The 22,584-nt window shown below is 37.6% G+C and overlaps 1 protein-coding gene across 3 annotated transcripts in view; it reads left to right on the top strand.

Annotated features, from left to right (window-relative positions):
- CTNNA2 (catenin alpha 2) overlaps window positions 1-22,584 on the top strand; it is a 1,588,763-nt gene that overhangs the window by 1,542,874 nt on the left and 23,305 nt on the right. For 2 of the 3 annotated variants that reach the window (XM_069065925.1, XM_069065916.1), the window contains exon 18: window positions 12,117-12,260. The exons of the other annotated variant lie outside the window; for it this stretch is intronic. In XM_069065925.1, the coding sequence (XP_068922026.1) occupies window positions 12,117-12,260 (144 nt within the window). The remainder of the gene's footprint in view (window positions 1-12,116; window positions 12,261-22,584) is intronic. 3 annotated transcript variants of the gene reach the window in all.

Raw genomic sequence — 22,584 nt, 5'->3', positions numbered from 1 at the left:
TTGTTCCTTGCTAGACCCAAAGGTTCTCCATTTCTAGAATTGGTCAAATTAATTCAACTTGAAAATCTTCCACTGCAAAGTCCTATGCCTTTAAGAAAGCTAGTGTGACATAGCACAAAGATAGTTCTGGCCTCTGAGTCAGAATGTCTGGGTTATAGTCCCACCCCTGTTCCTTTAACTGCTGCTACTACTTTTCATAGATAATTCCCTTTCTGAACCTCAGTTTCCTTATTTGTAAAAGTGAAAATAATATGTGTCCTAACTAACTCCCTTTTCAAACATCAGATCTAGTTAGGAGCAAAGCAAAGATCAAAATCACCTCATCCTTAAGGTTAATTCAGTAATTCAGTTGTTTTTCTAAAATATCAGTATACCTCAAATCACATTCCCCATCATTTAACTGCGGTCAATTCATCTTTATGTTCCTTCATTCTCTGTCTTTCAGTCTATCTCTGTCTCTGTTTCTTTCTGTCTTTACTTCTGTCTTTGTCTATCTCTGTCTGTCTTTTTGTCTGTTTCTCTCTGCCTCTTTGTCTCTGTCTTTCTGTCTCTGTCTCTGTCTCTTTGTCTCTGTGTCTCTCTCTCTCATATTATTCTCTGCTTTTCTGTGTCTTCTGCATCAGTATCTTTCAATTTGTCTTATTCCTGTTTCTATGACAGCACTTTTCTCAGACAGTGGTGTTAGCCATGTTTCTTGATTTTGCTGTGATCACAGGGTTCATGGACCTCTCTTCACCTTAGTTGCCTTTATACCAAATAAAGATGATGGGGACAGTAGAACACAGCAGTGTGACAAAGGGAACACCAAAAGCTAATGAGCTCCTTTGACACATTATTAAGGATATAATTTAAAAAAAAGATTTAGTATTCTATTCTTTCCCATGGTCAGAGCATATTTGCTTTTTTTTTTTTTTTTTTTTTTATTTTTTCCTGGGTACCACAGTTTAGGAAAGATTGACATAGTGGAGAACATCAAGAGGAGAGCAGTCAGAATTGGAGGCCTTGGAACATATCATTAAGGATTGGTTAACCGAAATATTAGCATTTAGCCTGAACTTAGAGGGTTATGATAGTTGTTTTTAATTATCTCAAGAGCTTCATGAGAAAGAAGGATCCAACTTCTTCCCGCTACTTCTAGGGAGCAGAACTCGGAGTAGTGGGTGGAAGCTTCCAGGTGACAGATTTAGGCTTCCTGTAAAGAACTGTTTACTTTCAATCCATTCAGAAGTAGAACGGGCTGCCTTGGCAGTACCTAGTGACTTCCCTGTCACTGGAGGTATTCTAGAAGGAGCTGGACAGTTCTTTCTGTAAAGGAAAGTGTAGAGGGGAGACCTCATCAAGAAAGTGATGTTTGGAGAAAATTACTAAGGTCCCTTTCAACACTGAGATTCTGGTATTCTGAAATAAGATGACATCTTAAGCTACTTCTGTCTTTATAAGAATAGAATCCATTAAAAAAAAGTAAGGAGACATTTTATTTTGTGTCCTAATGGATCATCTTCCTGCTTCTCTGCTTTAAAAGTCTGTCCTTTATCAAGGCAATCCCTTTATAACCCATAGGATCATAGACCTAGACTTGTAATGTATCTAAAAGGTTCAAATTCCTCATTTTATATGTGAGCAAACTCAGGCCCACGGAGTGGAATTTACCTGCTTGAAGTCACACCATAAGTTAATGTCAAAGCCAATATTAGGACCCTGTTCTTGTGCCTTTTATGTTAGGGAACATTAAATCTAGTCATGGATAATCCTCAAATAATCAATGTTTGACTTTGGAATTATGTAGTAAGATATACCCAACAACACCAAACACATGTGCACATGTGCGCACACGCACACACACACACACACACACAAACTGGCTTATACAATTGTGGGTTATCCTCCTCCAAGTCCAGCCCAGGAGCATTTGGTTTGGCCAGGTTCACGAAATCAGTAAATGACCCTATTTCCAGGAATTGTTCCACTTAAATTATACCTTTAACTGTTCATCACACATGAAATTCTATCTCCTACCTCCTAAAGTTTGCATAGGAAGTTCACCTTGTTTGGAATGCCTTCTCCTTTGTCAGAATGAATGAATGAATGAATGGACTATTGTAATAGTGAAAGAGAGAAGTGATGAGTATTTTATCTATGACTGATGCTATGTAAATAAATACAAGGTGATGAATGAGAATGGGGTTATAGGGGAAAAAAATCTCTCCATGTATTTGAATATTGGGTGTGAGAAAGAAAGAAATGTCAATAATGATGGTGAAGTGATGAAAATGAATGACTAGAAGGATAGAAGCTCAATAGAAATAGAGAATTTTAGGAGAGGGAGAGGTTTTGGAGGGGAAAATGAATTGTATTTTGGGAATACAGGCATATGTATACCCACATATCTACAGGTTTATATGTACACATATATGTGCACATATATTTTGCATGTATATTTATGTGCATATCTATTTAGTTTCAAGAATTTGAGTTTTGTATGGCATATTTCCAGTACCTCACATAGTCTTGTACACAGCAGACACAGTAAATAACCGTTGATTTGGCTGAGAATTGTCTGTGGAACAATCAGGTGGAAATGCTCGACAGACAATTAGAAATGTATATTGGGAGCTCAAGGGAGATATGAGAGTTGGATTTCAGTGCCAGCTTTAGATTATAATTGTTTTAGAATCATCACAGTGCATGGAACATGGTATATGTTTAATAAAAGTTTCTTGATTAATTAAAAAAAAAACTTTTCAAAGTGATTAAATTTGTACTAAATTGTCCAGCATTGAAATTATTTTCCATTTGGAAGAAGGGGAAGTTTCTCACAATTTCTAGTTATTTATTTCTCTCATCAAACTAAATTCTGATGGGTTTGATCAATTTCACTGAGAAATAAAATTAAACAGTAAGATTATTGGGACTGAAATGAACAACTCCAAATAACCTTTGATTTTCTATATAATAAATTTTAGATCATCTGTATTAAGGTAGGAGAAGAAAAAAGTCCAAACAATGAATCAAAAAAAATCCATTTGGTTTGGGTATGCATTTTGGCAGCAAATATTTGAACATGAGTGTTGCATATTTAAGACCTTCCCAGGACTTCCTAAGAAACTTGCCTAGTTTATCACTTTTCAGAGGAGGAGGCATTTAAAATGGTTTTCTTGTTGGATTGGCCAAGGTTTGGTGAAGGGTGCTTGAATGTGTTGACAGGAAAAGAACCCAGGGAGTGTTAATTCATTACAGATTAGAAAGGAGCCTAAAGATGAATGTTATTTGATGATAATTACAAATTGATTGTATCTTTTAAGTTGTGTCGATTAAAAAAAAATGTGGCATTCAAGAATTCTCCCTCTTTACATTACCAGCAAAGTATCACTAAAATTTGGTCACCCATAATCTCAGTAGCCAAATATTTCACAAATGTCATGAAGCAGGACTTCAGAAGTCTCCATTTTTTCAGAAGCAGAGTGGTCCATATTTATCCACATTCGACCCATTTTAAAGCACCTCCTGAAGAATTTTCTTTCCTTTCCATTACATGTTTTTGAGGTAGGCTTTTCTGTTGGACAAAGGACTTGAAGATAGATTCCAGTCTTGACCTACTTAACTAATCTATAGTTGTAAATCTATGTTTACAACTAGAGAGACTGATCTGTGTTCTGGCAAGAGTAGTAAACAGAAAATTAGAAGACTTTAGTTTGAATCTGAGTCCTATCACTGACAGCCTGTGTGACCTTAGGGGAGACCATTAAACTTCCTGGGTCTCATATATTTGTAAAAGGAGAGTGCTGAAAAGATTATCTTTACAGACCATTGCAGTTTTAAAACCTATTATCCCATGAGTGGATAATCTTAAGCAGGTCATTCTGGTTCTGCAATGTTATATTTTAGTTTCATCTCTATGAGCGGAAGTTTCAAAGTTGCAGTAACTCCTTTGACCTATCCAAGGATGAGTTATTGCAGCAACATTTCCAGTTTTCCAAAATTTGCACCTAATGAATGGCCTAGAGTCATTTCATGCCATTCTAAACCAATCCAACAAGCATTTGAGTATCTACTCTGTTAAGGGTACTGTGTTATATCTTTTGGAAACAGACAGAATGAAAAACAACAGCAGTCTTGATCTTCAAGGATCTTACATAGTTCTGGGGAGAGTTGTATCAGATAAAGAAGTAATTTGAACATGAGAGAAGGAAAATTTGCTTTTTGGATCAGTCATAAGAGTTGACCCATGACCTGTGCTTTGAAGGAGGATAATGTACTTTTGTAAGATAGCTTTTCTTCCTTTCACCAGCTCCTCCCAGTTCAGCACTCTCTTTTCACTCACCAAGTACATCCCACAGGTGGGATTAACAAGCTCTGGGTTTTAACACAATCAATTTGAAAAATGAAGCCAATACAGGAGGATCTTTATATTCCATTACTATCACAGCCTCTTCCTCCCTGCCCTTCCCTTCTTTTTTGTATGATTTTGAGAAGGTCACTTCATTTAAATGCCTTAGTTTCCTCAAATGTAGAATGAGGATGTAGGGATAAATGATCTCTGCATTCACTTAATATATCTGAGACCTATTTTGAAGGCTTTTAAATTCAAGTATATAGAACTTTGCATCTAGCATCACAAACCTAGAGCAAACTTTCAATTGACTGGAATATAGCAACCTGTTTGAAAATATTGCTAAAACCTGGAACACAGATTTTTCATAGAATGGGATAGTGGAGGGAATCATATAGTCCATCTCCCTCATTTTACAGGTTAGCTAACTGAGGCCAAGATCATGGAAGGGGCTCACAGGATACTGCCCAGCATATTAGTGGTAGAATAGAGACAAGAACTGAGGCTTCCTCTGTCCTTCCCCAGGTCCCTTTCTGATCTATGGTATATTATGCTTATAAGGCATTATACCACTTCTGTCCCCACACAACCCCAAATATTCATTTCTAATGACAAGCAAAGTGAACCTCATTTTCCATGTTGGAGAGATGCCATCCCAGAGAGTAGTCACACTCATTGTGCAGAAGGGGTGGGAGGAAATCCCCTCAGGTGAAATCATCATTTGCAGATCTAGTACCACATTCAGATTTTGTTAATAAAGAAAAAGGAAAAAGAGAATTCCCCAGGGCAAGCAGTTGGGGAACATCAAAATACTTCTCTCAGAATTGCTTAATCCTTTGGAAGAGGAGGTATGCAATGGAGATCTACCTAAAATAATAGCTTGTTCCACTCATTCCCCTAAGGGACATCAATTATGTTTTAAAGCTCCTTGTATTTCTTCCTTTGCCAAACTTTCTTCAGACTCCTAAGACATTCCATAGGTCATATCTTTGCATGTTATAAAGGCAGCAATTAAAAAGAAAAGCAAAAGGGACTCAGTTCTTCTCCCCAGAGTCTTCTCAGACATCCCATTTTTTTAAAACTAAAGTGATAACTGATTTGATCCAGACTCCTGGATCTCTTTTATCCCTAGTTAGGCTTCCTGCCATCTTGCATTATTCTCTACCTTTATATAAAAAATGAGGCAAACCCTCTGAAGGGAAAGCTATCTGTTTCCAGAATATGTACAATTCTCTAATGGCAACTCAGCAAGGGATTATGTGTTCCTTCATGTCAGTGCCCATAAGCAACTTTTTGGAAGACACAGAATAGGGAAGAAAAATTTCTTTACGGATGGTAAGGAGTAAACCAAACAAACGCTCTTTGAAATTCAGAAATTGTAGAAAGTAGTTTCTACTGCATAAATATCACTTATCTTTCACAATTTCAACTGCTACTACAGAGCAGTAATGAGCAATTTTGGGGTAGAGGGCAAATACATTTAGGGAGACAAGGATTCAATTGCAGATTGAACCAGTAAGGTACTTATCTGGAATATTGTTATGAATTATTTTTACTTGTTAACTAGATATTAAACAAGGTTGTTTCTATACTACCATTCAAAAAATGCCATCAGCACCCTGCAATTTTTGCACCCTAGGAAAAAGCATCACTTGCACTACCCAGTTACAACATTCCTCTCCTGTTTAACTGCCTAGAGGGAATTAAACCAGGCATCATGATCAGATTGTAAATAAGCAATCATTCTTTACCTGCTTGTCCTCAGCTGTGGCAATATCTCTTGGACCCATACAAAATTGGTCAGTTCAGTCCAGAAACTTGTCAGTGTATTTTGAAAAGAAAGAAGTGAAGTGGGGTGGCCAGGTAGCTCAGCCAGTAAGAGCACCGGCTCCAGTGTCGGGATGACCTGGGGATTGAATCCTGGGCTCAGACACTTAGCGCTCATCCAGAAACACCTGGCTGTGTAACCTTGAGCAAGTTACATAACCCCAATTGCTTAGGGGCAGCCAGGTGGCTCAGCGAGTAAGAGTACCGGCTTCAGTGTCAGGATGACCTGGGGATCAAATCTGGGCTCAGATACTCAGCACCACACCCAGAAATAACTGGCTGTGTAACCTTGAGCAAGTTACTTAACCCCGATTGCTTTAAAAAAAAGAAAAGAAAAGAAAGAAGTGAACTAACTTATCAATTGAATAAATCAAACCATTGTAGTTAGAAAAGTGATGACTTGGAAATAATATACCATTCCCTTTGTTAAAGACACTCATTTTAGAAATATTGGGTAATAGATTTGTCATTCGTACAGTCAGTGTGCATTTAAGTTTACAATTGGTAAAGGTTAGCTTGGATTTGAATTGTTTTTGTTATTGTAGTGGTTGTTTTGTTTTGCTTTTCTCACCACTGGTGTCTATACAGTTTTCATTAATTAATTAAAAAAAAAACTGATGGCAAAGACACAGGGATTGAATAGCTTTCATTTTCCAAATTTGATATACACATATAAATATGTAAATACATAAATACATGCACATATGTCTATATCTATATGTAGACATACATGTCTATATCTATATCTAGTAAATAGATTCTGAGATATGCAGATAAACATAGAAATTCAATTCATGCTGTGTGTGTGTGTGTGTGTGTGTGTGTGTGTGTAGGAGCTGACATTAGTAACTAAGAAGAACAGGATAGATGTGGTATGGGAAGTAGCATTTGAATCAAACCTTGAGGGGTACTAGGGTGTCTCTGATGCAGAGGTGAGAAGCAATAAAAATCCAGACACACATTATATACTGTGCAAATTCAGAGATGGAAAATGCAGTGTTGCATACCAGGAACAGCGAACTACTTTTGCTGGAATATAGGATGTGTTAATATGAGTAATGTTGAATAAATCAGGAAGGGTATTCTACAGCCAGTTCATAGAGGATCAGATTGTACAGGGCTTTAAATGGCAATGAGATGAGTTGTTTTGTTTTGTTTTTGTCTTATAAACCAATAAGAGACACTGGACATACTTTTTCGGTTTTGCTTTTTGGAGTAGAGAAAGGCAGGGAAATTGGGATTAAGTAACCTGCCCAAGGACACAGGGCTAGTAGGCATTAAGTGTCTGAGGTTGGATTTGAACTCAGGTCCTCCTGATTCCAGGGTTGGTGCTCTATTCACCATGCCACCTGACCACTCTCCCATTGGACAATCTTGAGTGGACAGTTTATTATTTTAGATTGAGAAACTGAGTGAGATCTTTTATAATAAACTGTGTGGTTCCTGTGTGAATGAGAGGAACACAGAGAAAATAATGATAAGAAGAATTAACAAGACAAATAGCATATATTTATGTGATTTTATATCACATTTTATGCATTATAAAATACTTTACATGATGATAAAAATAACATTAACATTCCTATATTATATCTGCAAAGGAATAACTTTCAGGTTTCTTCTTGTGCAATAGGACATTTTATAGGTCCCATGAAAAATGTTGAGAGATTCATCTTTTTCTTTTTTCCTTTTTTTTAAAGCAGTATTATGTGTAAACATGAGCAAATCCAAATGTGACTCTACATTTTTTTTGCACATAAAGAGAGTTACTGATGAAAAAAAAAACATGCTATTCATTTATTTTTTTTCTTTTTTATCATTTGTGAAATCGGTCAGTTCCCCTTTCCCCTTCTCGTTGCTTAAACTAGAGATGTGTATGCTACAATCAATTCTGAGAGATTCTATAGCTGAATAATTTAAGTATGAATTATCGAACTTTCCCTTCCTGCCCCTCTGACTTTGGGATATTCTCATATTCATTTGTGAATTTCAGCCTCAGGGAGACAGTGGAAATGAACCTGAAAGCTCTCCATTTTATATAATTTCATCAACTTGGAAAAGGAAGTGATTAAAGTTATTGGCTGAATAGATTGTGGGTCTTGTTTATCATTTATGTCTGCTTTCTATTTCTTGTGGCTCAATTGAGAATAAAGAGAATTTCAATGAACCCGTGATGTTTCTCAGCTGGGATTTTGTGTTCACTTCTGGATTTGCTCATCCTTTGACTTTAGCCTTTTTATAAGCAAAATAACACTGCTACAGTAAGGAAAGGAATATTTGGGGTTTTGAACAACTTATTCCAGCTTTGTATTCCCAATGCACAGTCACTAATCCCTAACTTCCACAGAATAGCATTTAGTCCTTTTGGCTGGGAAATTGTCTGATTCATTTCACTTATATTGTCACATGACAAAAATATTTCAGAATTATGCCATTTCCCAGGTTCTTTCTCAGTAAAAGAAAAATAGATTTTTTTTCTGTCTCATATGCCTCACTCAAAGTGTATATTCTGTGTTATTTCTGTTTCAAAGTAATCTTTGCCTAGGATAGCCATATGTCTGCTAATGGATATCTCCTTGCGTTTAAAGTTTCCTTGGTTTCTTGGACCCTATAGGCTATTTTGAAGTATTCTTTCCAGTCTGACTTACATGATTCATATGCTATGATTATTTTTTTATCCCAAACCTCAGAAAAGTCACTATTCTTGTTTATATGGACCTAGCAAATGGGACATGTTTCTTGATGTATGATCTAAATGGCCATTGAGGTCCCTTGCAACCTAGAAATTCTTTGATTCTGTGTTTTCATTCTCTCCAAATACATTGTCTGAGTCTGCATTGAACCATCCCTTCTTTGATGACCTGAAAGCATAAACTTCATATGTTTTCATCTGTATCCCAACTTCTTGAAGCCAAATACTTCTTACTTAGCTTTTTTTTCACTTTCCTCATTTCATAAATATTTCAAGCATCTCATTTTACCTCTGTTCTCTGAGTACTCTTATTTCCATTGATGTCTTGCCCCAATCTATGAATAGAAATCTATCGTCTGTCTCATCAATACCAAAGAGTATAACTTGTCTCTTTTGGATATATGTTACAATGCAGTTGGATGAATGGGGAAAGAGGAGTGGGCCAGAGAATCTCAGAGCATCATCACTGAAGACCATTAATTGACTTTTCCCATCTTTAGCCCTTGCCAAAATGAGAGCTCCTGCATAAAGAGAAGTAACACCATCCCTCCCCTCTGGGACGCTTGCACTTTAAAATCTGCTGTTATCAAAACCAATCTACATTTGCTTGCTATTCAACTGCTATTCTTTTGGCCAATGGAACAGCAATTATAACCCAATAGGCTACACTCAGAAAAGACCATCCCAATTAACATATGCATAATTAGCCAGTCTTTACATCTGTGAAGGGTTCTTTTGGAACAAATAAAAATCACGTGACAGAAATGGTGCCATCTGACTTTTAATCCCAGGTCCTGCCAAGCTCTTCCTCCCAACTCCCCCTCCCCCAAATCTTGTTTCCTATTTACAAAACAAAACAATTCAGAAGTGATATTCAGTCTATGACCATCAAAATACAACATTTTTACTGGATACTTGGGATCTCCATAGTCCTTCTAATTGATAGCTTCACGAGCAATTGTTCATTCAAGATCATTCAACATTCCCTGAACTGAAATAGAAACAGGACATTTTGTCATCTTAATCCAGATTAGCCCATGACTGGACAGCTTTTGGATACTAGGTCATAAACAGAAATAAAGAAAATCTGATTCTGTCATTACATTCCAGCGGAAAAACAAGAAGTTTAACTCAGTGGTTTCTAACACAACTAAAGACATCATTGCGAATTTCACACTCAATCATACTTAACTCAACACTCCACCCCCAAATCCAGCACAGTTCACCGCTAGGTATGATTTTGATGCAGCCTATTTTGCATTGGGGTCCTGAAGTCATTGTTCAACAATTAAATGAGATTGTTGTTAGAAACAAACAAACAAACCTTGAAATCCATGTTAGGTAATGCGATACATCCATGCTATCTTACTTAAAGGGGACAAAGTTTTTTTTTTTTTTTAATACATTCTCAATAATTGGAAGTCAAATAGGCAGGATGCAGAAGAGAAGATTTTAAATATTGTAGTACATCCTGGCACATTCTGGGGGATTGCCCAATGCAGAATTTTTGATACACACAGAAAAAGTCCCATAAATAAAAGTAAACAGTCTTGCTAAAAGACATTTTATTTACCAAAGACAAATGACTGTCCCATTTATCAGCCACAGTGCTCATAGCCCAACACCCTCTTTTATTTAATCAGGAGGACAATATTGATAAATTGAAAGGCATTTGGGATTTAGTGCTTTTAGATAACAAAATGAGTTATCCTATTATCTGTACTTTCATATATTTAAGAAAGTTGCCTTTTAAAATTCATGTAATTAATTAATTAGAGCTGGTGACACCTGGTCACAAGAATGTGTACTGGTTTTCAGCTAAAGAGAGAGCTCTGAATTGAGAGAGCTGTCCTTCATTCAGTGGCCTATGATCTGCAATATTTGCAGTACTCTACTCATAGTGAAGTTTTATTTCAGTGAGGGGCTTTTAAAGGGTTCCACTTTGGATAATGTCATTGCCCTCCATTTGAATAATCTTGGTGTCTGAGCCTTGGTCATTGTGTACTTTTTGAAACCTTCAAACAATTCTTTTCTTTTTTACCAAAGTGATTCTTTAGTCAAGAATTTTTTTTTTACTCTCTACAATACTCCTACCTAGATTGCATCATATTACTCTACCATTCTGTCTGATTTCCCTTAAGGATTGGGCATGAAGTTGTATGAAGGCTATGTCAAAATGATTATGGTCAAATCAGTTTAGAAAAGAGACAAAATGGTCACTATGATTCCTTATGTATTATTACATTAAATCCCACCCCCCCCCATGTATATAGTATCAAAATATCTTGCCACCAATCTAATTTTTCACCTGTTTTGTATATAGCCCCATTTATATTTTCTTTCAAATATACAGGTTGCCCCAAATTCTTATTGATACATAGGTTTTAATAACATTCTCAGCTTATTAAATTAAAATCATTTAGTCAGCATGTTCAAACTTAAACTATAATTAGACTAAGGGAGAACTCTGTAGCAAGACTAACACGTTTTGACAACACAAATACACACACACACACACACACACAGATTCACATGTTAAACCCTTGCCAACATTGTCAGCGTTATTTTGCAGTGAATGGCACTTTTGGAAGAACTACATTAAAATGGCTTATGGGCATTATTGATTTTTAAAATCCGATGCCCTTCACACAATCTAACTGAGCATCTTAAAAACATAAAAGAAGAGTAACTAGAAGGTACAATAGCGACAATGAATGAATTAAAACATCATTGATTTCTATGAAAGAGGTGAGTATCCTTTTGGCCCCATTTCACAGCTGGGCATGCAGAGGCTGGACATATGAGTGAAGGTCACACAGCAGGGCAGTGGAACTTCTAAGAACAGCATCTAAAACTGCCAACTTCTGGTTCCAAGCTTTAAGAGCTGTGGCCCATGCTTTCCTTCTTGGTGATCTTCAAAACTTTAATTAGGACCTTCCACCCTAGGACTCCACCACCTACTGCTTTGTTTGCCTTACCAGGCACAGTGATTCTTCATCCTCCTTCCAGATGGTGGATTTTGAGGCTCAATGGCAGCTGGCAAGTGGAGTTCAAATCACAGGATATCTTTATATAAAAGCCCCTGTGTCTCTTACTGAACTTAACTCTTTCATAACAAAATTCCTCCCTCTAGTTCTTCCCTCTCCCACCCACCTCCTACCCCCTTCCACCCTTCCCTCCCCATCCCTCTCCCTCTCCCCATCTAGGGTATGGTTTTTCTCTTGCTCTCTCTCTCACTCTCTCTTTTCTATATCTCTCGGAAATCAGACAGGAGTTCAGAACACTTTCACTACCTTTTATGAGGTAGATTGTGATGTCATAGATGGGGGCAGGGCTAGTCAACTTTCTACCCACCTACCAACCTGTGCTGAGGGAGCTCTGCTCGGGAGTGGAAGCAGTGATTCTTCCATGGTGAGTAACTGCACTTTCTAATCTTTCTCTCATTACTAACACAAGTCACAAAGGCAGGGAGGGGGTCTCAAGGGTGTGTGGGCAAGTCTATCTGGTCCCATGTTACCATTGGTCAACATTGGGTGGTAAGAGACTTTCCTCTTGTTTCCTTGTATTGATCAAGAGTTCTAATACCTGGTCACAATCTTCCACCATATTTCAATTGCTAAAGGTATTCCTAATAAGGAAATCTTAGGCCTCGGGGATGGTCATGCCAACTGAAATCTGAGTTGATTTGGGCCTGAAAGGTGCCTCATAATTAAGAGTAATGATTCCATTCCTTAGTTACCCTGGTAGCTTAGGCAATAAATGGAAGGGCCAGAAGTATTTTCCCTCCCATTATTCTTCAGATCTCCTGGATAGCTTTACTTTAAGAAGATGTCTGCCAGAGATTCAGTTTGCTACCTTTCCCAGTCTAGTGAAGGTATTCTAATATGAGAAAATTGAAAATAAAGAAAATAAGATAAACATACCCAAAAAAGGATTTTAACACAAATGAACATTTGGAAATTCAAAGCTGAAAGTATTGTTCTGTTCCCTGTAAGAGTAGAGTATTTCCTGATGTCACTACTTGATTAATCACCTATGGATCAAGATACTGACATTATTTAGGTAGAATTGTTTCACAATTTAATATCAGATGAAGGATGCTGTTCTGTTTGTTGTGTTTATTATTGTTATTACTAAAATTATTATTATTTTGCACAGTTGCTTCTGGTTTTACTGATTGGCATTTTCATTTTATGTGTTCTTCAACATTTGGAAAGAAAAAAACTAAACTGTGATGACCATGATACTCTCCCTTTCTCATTTCCTTTTTTTTCTGTCTCTTGGGTCCTTATTACAATTGTGTAGATGTTAGCATTGCTACAAAATAGTAAAACAGAATTCTTTACCATAAAAATGGGAGTCTTTGTCACTTTGGTGTGGGAAAGAATATGTGGGTCAGACTACAAAAACCCAATATGTAAGCCTTTTGAATTAAAAAGAATGGAAAAGTGTATTAGTTAACCTTAAACCCCCATCTATGATGGCCTAGCAGTGTGGATTCTGGCTAGAGGTGAGGAAATGAACAAGACTTTGACAGAAGAACACGAATACCTCCTCTGCCTCCAACATTATAGATTCCATCCCATCATTAACCCAAAGGCTAAGTGAGGCAAATTCTTTTATATGAAAGAAACTCATTGTTTCCTCTAGAGATAACTTTACTTATCCATACTTCTTACCTTTCATGCTAGCCACTGCATTCGGCTTTAAAATATAACACCACCCCCCGCCCCCGCCCCAGTTAAGGAAAATATAAAAGCTTTGGAATAGCATCTTAGCTATTTGAATTCTTAAGTAATATCAGGGGGGCAGTTATTAGTGAATCATATGAACAGAAAATTCCATGGGCTAGTAGGGGAGAATCAAAAATTCAGAGTGATCCCCTCCATTCTAAAAGAAACCATCTCTGAACTTCCATCTGGTTACTTTCTTTTTACTGTCTTTGTGCAAAATGAAATTTTCACCAGAGAAATATCTCATCTGACTCTAAATAGCAGGCCCATAGTAAGTTCTCAATAGTTCAAATCAAGTCTAAATGATAGAAGTCAATTAATTAATCAACAATAATTTATTGAGTACCATTGCTAGACACTAGTCACAGAAGTATAAAGGATATTATTATTCTATAATGGATATTTCCATGGAAAAGTATTCATTATATATGTATTTGCTGGGCAACTTTCTTCTATTGATATTAGCATAATAATTATCTAATAGCTAACATTATATATATGTGTGTATATATACATATATGTATACATATACACACACACACATATATATATATATATAGAGAGAGAGAGACACACACACACACATATATATATTCCAAATAAAGATTGAGTTGGTTCCAGATTAAATACATAGGTAAGCATTATGGGTAATTCACACATAGGTTAAACTGTGAGCTTCTGATGTGGTTTGAAGTCTTCTTGTTAACAGTTTTCTTAAATTAAAAAAAAAAACTATCTTACACTTTGCTCAGCAAATTCTTTTGGCAAATAGAAAACACCAATGAAGGCTAGAAAATGTATGAATTGTCAGAAATTCTGAGGCAACAAGGTTTAAAATGTGGATATTTTATTGTATTTGCACAGAAATCAGCCAAACCAGCATTTACTCCCTTGATGTTCACACCTGAATTGAATTTGGAACAATTGGACAAAGCCTTACCCCCCTCTTTCTATTTTGAAGTGCCCACCCTCATTCCTCCATCAACAGGCAACTGCCCTCCCCATCCACCACAATTCTCTGTGCTGGCACCATGGATCCCTGTGAGACCTGCACAATTATCTAAAGACTTTTATTTGTTTAAGTTAGTAATTCACCATTTAACATGGCAAAGTGAAAAGAAAGTCTCAAGGGAGACAAATGTTAACACAAGCAGCACTCCTCTTCCATTAAAATGGCCCATCACTTCATATAGGCCCACTGAGGTCAGTATTCTCACTTCAGTTATAAAACCCAAGCAGTGACCCTGCCGTGGAAAATATTTGGCCAGGATGTCGATGTATAGGTTGGACTTGGTGCAGATTTTTTTTTTTAATTAGTAAATCATGGCCTTTGCAGCACTTTTATCCCAAATGTAGATGATCAACATACTCCATCTGGTGGGAAGGCTGTTACTCACTGAAAAGTCTTGCCCTGACAACAAGAACAGAGTCTTGGCCCACCTTCCATTATGATAAAAACTTCCCCCAAGGTCCTTGCATAGGAAAAGTGCCCAGTATCCACTTGTAGTTCCATTTATTAATTTTTTGATCAATCCTTCACACAGATACCAGGTAAGGATTGCTTATATTTTACAAACACTTTGGACACAGTCATCTCTGAGTTCTGTGAGTTAAGAACAATTTGTGGTGCTGTTGTGCAATGGGAGGTGATGCCTATGGAATGTTTCTTCATGCATGCAGTTACTACACTGGGTGTGCATGATCTCATTTCTGATTTTATAAAGCTTTTCCTTATATTTTGTGTGGGCTACAGGATTGTCAGTTTCTCTTTTAAACAACAAAGGATAACTGGATAGTTAGTTGTGGTACAAAGTACTGGACAGTGTTCTGAGTTCTGTTATTTATTAATAAACCAACAGTTATTTATAAAGAGCCTACTATGTGCCAGGTGTTATGATAAGTGCTAGGGATGCAAGTACAAAAGATGAAATAATTTACTGTCAAGGAGTTTACATTCCAATGGGGAATATAACTGAATATATATATTGCCTCTCCTCCTTTTTCCCATGAACGAATATCACGATCTTTGGGAGATGTGACTTACCTTTTAGGCAGATTCAGATACTTTTTCTATGCCACACTTGTCAAAGTAGTCCACCACCCCATCCTCCTTAGATTCTCAGTGGAGGTAGCCAGAGGCCTGTCACAAATCTGATGCCCTGTTAATCCCTGATCTGAACAATGGTTTGCTCCATTGACTACAAGTTTAATTTCTGAAACATACTTTTCTTGTATAAAGTGAAGACAATGTTTTCCAAGGCTCCTTTTATCTCTAAATTATTGTTGTCATTCAGTCATTTCAGACTTTTGGTGATCCCATTTGGGGTTTTCTTGGCAAAGATACTAGAGCGGTTTGCCATCTCCTTTTCCAGATCATTTTAAAGATGAAGAAATTGAGGGAAATGGGGTTAAGTGGCTTGCCCAGGGTCACATCTGAGGTCAATTTTGAAAACAGGAAAAGGAGTCTTTCTGATTCCAGACCCTGCTTTCTATCTACTCTACCACCTAGCTGTCCTCAATTTTAGCTAGCATTTAATGCTTGAAAAATGCTTTACAGAGACTGATTTATTGGTCCCTCCAACTAGCTAAGGAGGTAAGTGCTATTATTATTTTCACTTTCCAAAAGAGGAGAGTGAAGTGAAGCTGTCAAGTGACTTTACAAAGTAGGGTCATGCAGTTTTCAATGGTCCTAAAGAGGGCTCAAACTCAGTTCTTCCTGACTCTTTGGTCTAGCACCCTACTGTGAGACCTAGTGGCCATAAAGCTACAAAATTCAATGATAACCACAACAATAATGATGCTATGACGATGAATGCCATTTGTGTGGTGTCTTTACTTTGGAAAACAGACATTTTACAAATATAATTGCAGTGTATCTTCACAAACTCCCTGTCAGGTAGACATTATTATCATCTCCATTTTTATAACTGAGAAAACTAAGACTGAGAAACTTGCCCTCATTTCACAACTAGTTAAGTGTCTGAGACAGGATTTGAACTCAGGTCATTGGATTCCAAGTCTAGTGCAATATCTACTCTGTTGCCTACCTGCAAGCACTATATTCATTGTGCTGTCATGCTTCCCCCCACTTGTGAGTACCCCCAATTAATATTCTACTCTCACCTTGAGATTATCTCAAATTGATGTTGCATGCATTTTAAACTTATTTACTGGTATATGTGTTTTTGTTTTTGTTTCATTTTTTTTTTTTAATAACAAGAGAATGCAAGCTGTATGAAAGATGGGAACTGTTTCTGTTTTTCATTGGGTTCCCAGACCTGGCCCAGTAGAGGGATTAAATAAATACCTGTTGATGTGGGTTGAATTGAGGAGGAAAATTGTCTATTTACCTCCATAGTCTCAGGATTGGAATTAATCATTACCCATCTCCACATTGGAGCAATCAAAAAGGAATAGATTTGAAAATCCAGAGGAGGAGGTGAATCATGAGGAATGTCAGAACCACATGATTTTCCTTTACCCTGGCTTTAATACTCCATTGCTTCAGTCCACAATTTCCTTTTCTCCCAGAGGAGCTCGACTCCTGCCAAGATGTTTCTGAAAATATTAGGTTTCATCTGAGTGCTTCCCTGCCTCGAAGATAAGAAGGAATGAGGTGCCTTCATTTTTCCTCCTTAGTTGTTTTGGTTTTGTGTGAATAAAAACACACTCTTTTCTTGCCAGAAGCTGAGGTGCTGTGCCACTTTGGAGCTGCTGCCTTCAGAAATTCTATCTGGTCCCATTGGTCTCAATGGTCTCTCTCTAAGATGTGAGATCTCATGACTTCTTTCAATGCTGACTTTAGGACATACGACTATTTCACATTTACATCCTCACCTGCCATAGACTAAGGACAGCCATAAGATCTGAGAGAAGTTTAAGGAAATGATTGCTACCAAGGCCTTGTCATTCCTGAGATTGGAGGCAAGGCAAATCCCATCATGATAGACTCTGAAATGACATACAAGTAAAAGGGCCCCAAAATCTTTTAAGGGGAACACTAGCAATTTTAGTAGTGGCTTTTATGTTAATTAATCACCAACAGTTATTATCATAAATAATATTGCCAATAACAAATTGCCAATGATCAATATCTAATATAAAATTATTTTTATCAGTAATATTAACTAATATTTAATATAAAAGTACTTCATTCATAGCATAAAATGTCAGAAGACATTTTATATGTATGGATTATCTATGTATACATAATAATATAATAATACTAATTAACATTTATGTACTACATCAAAGTTTGAAAAATGTATGCCGACTCATTTAGTCCTCACAACTACCCTGGGAGGTAGGTGCTATTATCTTCCCTATTTTCCAAAAGAGGAAATTGAGGCTCAGACATTAAGTGACTTATCTATGGTTATGTAGCTAGTGTCTTAAGACAGAATTTGAACACAGGCTTTCCAGATACAAAGTTCCACAACTATCTATGCACTGTTCCAAGTAGCTACACACACGCACACACAAACTATGGTCACACATACCACATGTAATATCTTTAAAGTTTTAGGGCACTTCTAAACTTATAAGTACACTAAGACTTTTAGTACAACCTGTTAACATCTACCTTACATAAATTCTCTACTTTGGTCCTTACAGTATCCCTCTTACATAGGCTTTAGAAGTGTTTTTTATCTCTTCTATAGATAAGCAAATTGAGTTTGAGAAAGGTTAAATGATTTACCCAGGGTCACAAAACTGCTTAGTGTCTGATGTAGGATTTAGACCCAGGAATTGTTAACTCTAATTTCTCCAGAGGATGACAGATCTAGGTGCCTAAGGGAATTCAGAGGACAACTACTCCTACTGTCTCATTTTAATAATGTAAAAAACACTGAGGACCAGGGAAATAGTGCCGCAGCCAAAGTCATACAAGAAAAATCACGAAATGGATGTAAGTCTTGGTCCTTTGACACCAAAGCTGCTGCACTGTCTTACATGTCAACTACACAGTTTCCACTGTCTGTATTGCACAGGAAAACTAGGTGAAATTGTTCCTTGTTGCATTCCCAACAGCCAGATTCTATAGTGCTTTGCAGTTCCTTGAGAAGCAGTGAAGTAAAGTATAAAAGTTCAGAGGTCCTGAATATAAATCCTGTTTCTTCCCACTTGCTATCTGTATTACCTTGAACAAGGCACTTGACTTCTCTGTGTTCCAGATTCCTCATGTGTAAAATAAAGGGATTGGATGGACTCCATTTTCCCTTCCATATCTTAATCTGTGACGGGATCATTGGGCCATAGACCTGGAAAGGTTCTCAGTGGCGATGTTGTCCAACCCTCATTTGTAGGAAACATAAGCCCAGAAAGGAGAAGTGACTTTCCCCAAATCAGACAGATTATTAGTATCATAGGCTGAATTTCTCACTACTCCAAACCCCTCTCAGAGACAATTCAGTACAGATGAATCTCTGATCCATACAATAAGAGCATAGACTTGGAAGTGGAAGAAACTGGAGAGTCCATTTATGCCAACATAATCATTTTACGGAAGAGGAAATTGTGACCCCAAGAATTTAAGAGAATTCCCTAAGATTACACAGGTAGTTAGTGACATATACAAGCAATGAACCTGCATCCTCTGACTCTAGAAGTGCTCTCTCCACTGGACTGCCTTATCATATCAGTGAAGGAAGTTTCCACGCTGATCCACGCTGAGTTCCCCATGTGGTTGCAATTACAGGCCTGGACCTTTTCTTTATGAAAGCATATAGCTCTTTAATTAAGGATTCTAAATTATTCATTTCCTATTAACAACAATAATATTTTATAGCCATTCACATTTTAAAGGTTTTGTAAAACCCTTTAACCATCCAGTCTTCCAGGAATAAATGAGATTAAATAATTCTGTAAAGGTCGTAAGCTAGAAATCAATGAGTTTGAAGAAGAGAAATCTGTATTCTGGCTTCTCCTTTTGGCTTTGACTTAGAAGGAGGATGTAATTTAAAATACAGAGCTCCCTTCTGCCATTTTCTCATAAACAACTGCAATTTCCTAGTTCTAAAGAAGGATAGGGCCCCTGATCTTTGCATACTTTAACACAGTGATCTTTGGCTTTGTATGTGTGTTGAGCTACTGATGTTTTATTGAAATGTTAGGGCTCAAAACGGGAGGGTGTGGAGAATGTGAGCATCAGTTGAGTTCCAAGAGAAGGGCAGGGGAATGGTTGTGTTATACTGGCACTGCAGTCCTTGGATAGACCTATGGAAGGAGTTTAACTCCCTCCACTATGTCCCTGAGGATACCACTACCTGTGGTGATATATCAGCAATGCAATATTCACAATGCCTATGGCAATTACAGATATGCTGATGTAGTTATCAATCACAAAATATATCAGGCTTGCTATATGGGGGATAAAGAGAGAACATTTATTAAAATACCAAAATACTGAGTCCCCAAACCAGAAAGTCAAAGCCATCAGAGTAGTTATGAATTTGGCACAGGTAGAAAGCACCCACATTATCAAGCCTTTAAAACAGAACAGGCTACCTCAGGCAAAGGTCCTCCTCTCCCAACCCACAGCAACCACCCAGCATCCAGGAAGCATGCTCCCAGCAGCTCTGGCCCCTGGCAGTCCTCAGCAGGAGTCCTTAGCAGAACTTCTGGCTGACTCAAAAAGGGGTTCGCCCTTCCACTGCCGCTGCCTCTGCTGCTGCTGCTGCCGCTGTCGCCTCCACCGCTAGCCACCGCAGGAACTCTAGCTTGGCTTCCGCTTCCTCTTGCTCTGCCCCTTCCTGCTATGTCAGCAAGTCCAATGGGGCATGGAAGATCTTTAAATCCCATAACTCTTACAGGTGAGGATGGGTGTGGCCATTACCACTGGCTTAAAAATCTCCCATTGAATTTCCAAAGTCCACTGGCAGGTGATGAGATTATATATAGCTAGTATGTGGAATTCTCTTTACCAATATTTAAGAGGAGACCAGGTGAGTCTACTCAGAATGTTTACTTTTTATAGCATCAGTCATTCCATTTAACAAAAGTAAAGAAATCACCATTTCACACTTTTAAAAAAGAAATCACCTCTTCATATCAGACTCCTGCCAGGAGGGTAACACATCAGCCTAGGTGACTTTTCAGTTTGAAATAGCTTCTGTTTGACATTGCCTGAAATATTCCTTGGTATGTGTGAGGCTGAAAATTAGTGGCAAGGGATGTTTTATATCAGAGCAAAGTGTGAGCAAAAAATTGGAGGTTTTTATGGGTTTTTCAAGGGGTAGTTAAGAGTAGTAGGGACTCCAGATTTCTCTTCATTCTATAGGTGTTCATAGAGACAGCTGCAATACAAAAGTACTAGAAGAATTCAATAGGATGGGAGCCACTAACCATTTAAAAACAGAAAATTGGAAGGGAACTTGGAATATTGTAATAAATCGGGAGGTAAAGCAACATTATCCATGGATGATTTTGCAGGGACCCCCAAAATAGGTTGAATATAGAAAACGGTGTGAGGGAAAAGGACAAGTATTTATTATACACCTATTATGTACCAGGCACTGTTCTAAGCAATTTACAATATTATCTCTTTTGAGCTTCATAACACTGTAAGGTAGTTATTATGATCTCCATTTCATAATTGAAGAAACTGAGGCAGAAGTTAAAAGACTTTTCCATGGTCACAAAGGTAGTAAGTGACAAAAGTCACATTTTAGTCAGACTCTCCTGAATCCAGGCTCAGTGCTTTTCCATGGTGACTTCTAACTACCTCAGTATGGGAGGAAGGATAGAAAGGGCCTAAGAGTTGGGAGAACAGTGTTGAAATTCTACCGTTTATTCTGATTTTCCTATGTGACCTTGGGCAAGTTACTTAACCTTTAGGGACCTCAATTTCCCCTGTAAAAGAAAGGGTTAGACCAAATGGTTTCTGTGATCCCATTGATTTCTTTAGTATTGACTTTATCTTATCATCAAGTGTGTTTTTCCAGGTAGCTTATTCTTGAGTGAAAAAGTGGATTCACCTCCCTACATTTTTAATGGTCAGCTTAATTTACTGCTTAACAATTGCCATTTTAAGACAATTTGAGAGAGCAATTTCAAAGGGAGAATAGGACTTTGGCTTTTTCTTTCCTTCTTTCCTATGTCTCCACCAATTTCACAAATTGTGGGATTTCTTTCACAGTGGCCTTCGATGACATTTCTGTGTAATTTGGCAATAATGGATGCCCAGCTCTTTGAAGGTCCTCTGTTCCTTGAATTTTTGATATTGAGGGTTTCTGATGTTTTCTTAGCTTCTTTTGTAAGGGAACATTGTACCATTCATAAAGGCTTTTTGTTATACCCAAATCCGGGTTATTTCCAATTTTACAGAGGAGTCAAGCTCATAGAATAGAGTCTTTGTGGGTTGGATCATGCTTTCACTCTGTTAGCCTGGAGCTTGGACAGGAATGACCCCAGTCAGGAAAAGGCCTGCCCTCAGAGTCATGCCTTAGACCCAGCCACAAAGTTGGAGCATCTCTGATTTAGAAAGTACCTCAGCAGGGATCCAGTCCTAGCTACCTCTAACCAAGAATCTAGTAGCCTTGGCCTAAGGGCTTCTTCTAGGGGGAAGTCACTTTGTCTTGGGTAGAACTGTTATTGTTTTTAATGAATGGTGCTAATTTTTTTTTAGGATGCTTTTCCTGACCCCAAGACAAAATATGCTTCTTTGTAATGTCTATCCATACCTTGGCCTGCTCTCCAGGCCTAAGGCTGAGCCCTCTTCCAAGCAATAACCTTTCACATACTTGAAAAGAGTCTTACACCCATTCTCCTTTACCTCATCTCTCAGTCTCCTCCACTCTGTACTTAAGATTCTTAAATCCTTCAGCTTATCCTTCCATGGAATGAACTAAAAGGTATTTATCATGCTGACGGTTTCTTTTGGAGGTTCTCTGATTTAGTTATGTCTTACCCAATCAGCAACATTGAAATTTGGAGTCAGTGATTCCGATATGGTCTAACGATGTTAGAGTAATTCAGGATTGTGAACTCTTTGGTATTGTACC

Source organism: Petaurus breviceps, unplaced genomic scaffold, assembly GCF_028583685.1.
Source record: "Petaurus breviceps papuanus isolate PSGF00001 unplaced genomic scaffold, PetGlider_PUasm1.0 139, whole genome shotgun sequence".
NCBI classification, from domain to species: domain Eukaryota; kingdom Metazoa; phylum Chordata; class Mammalia; order Diprotodontia; family Petauridae; genus Petaurus; species Petaurus breviceps.
This window is presented reverse-complemented; position numbering and strand designations above follow the sequence as displayed.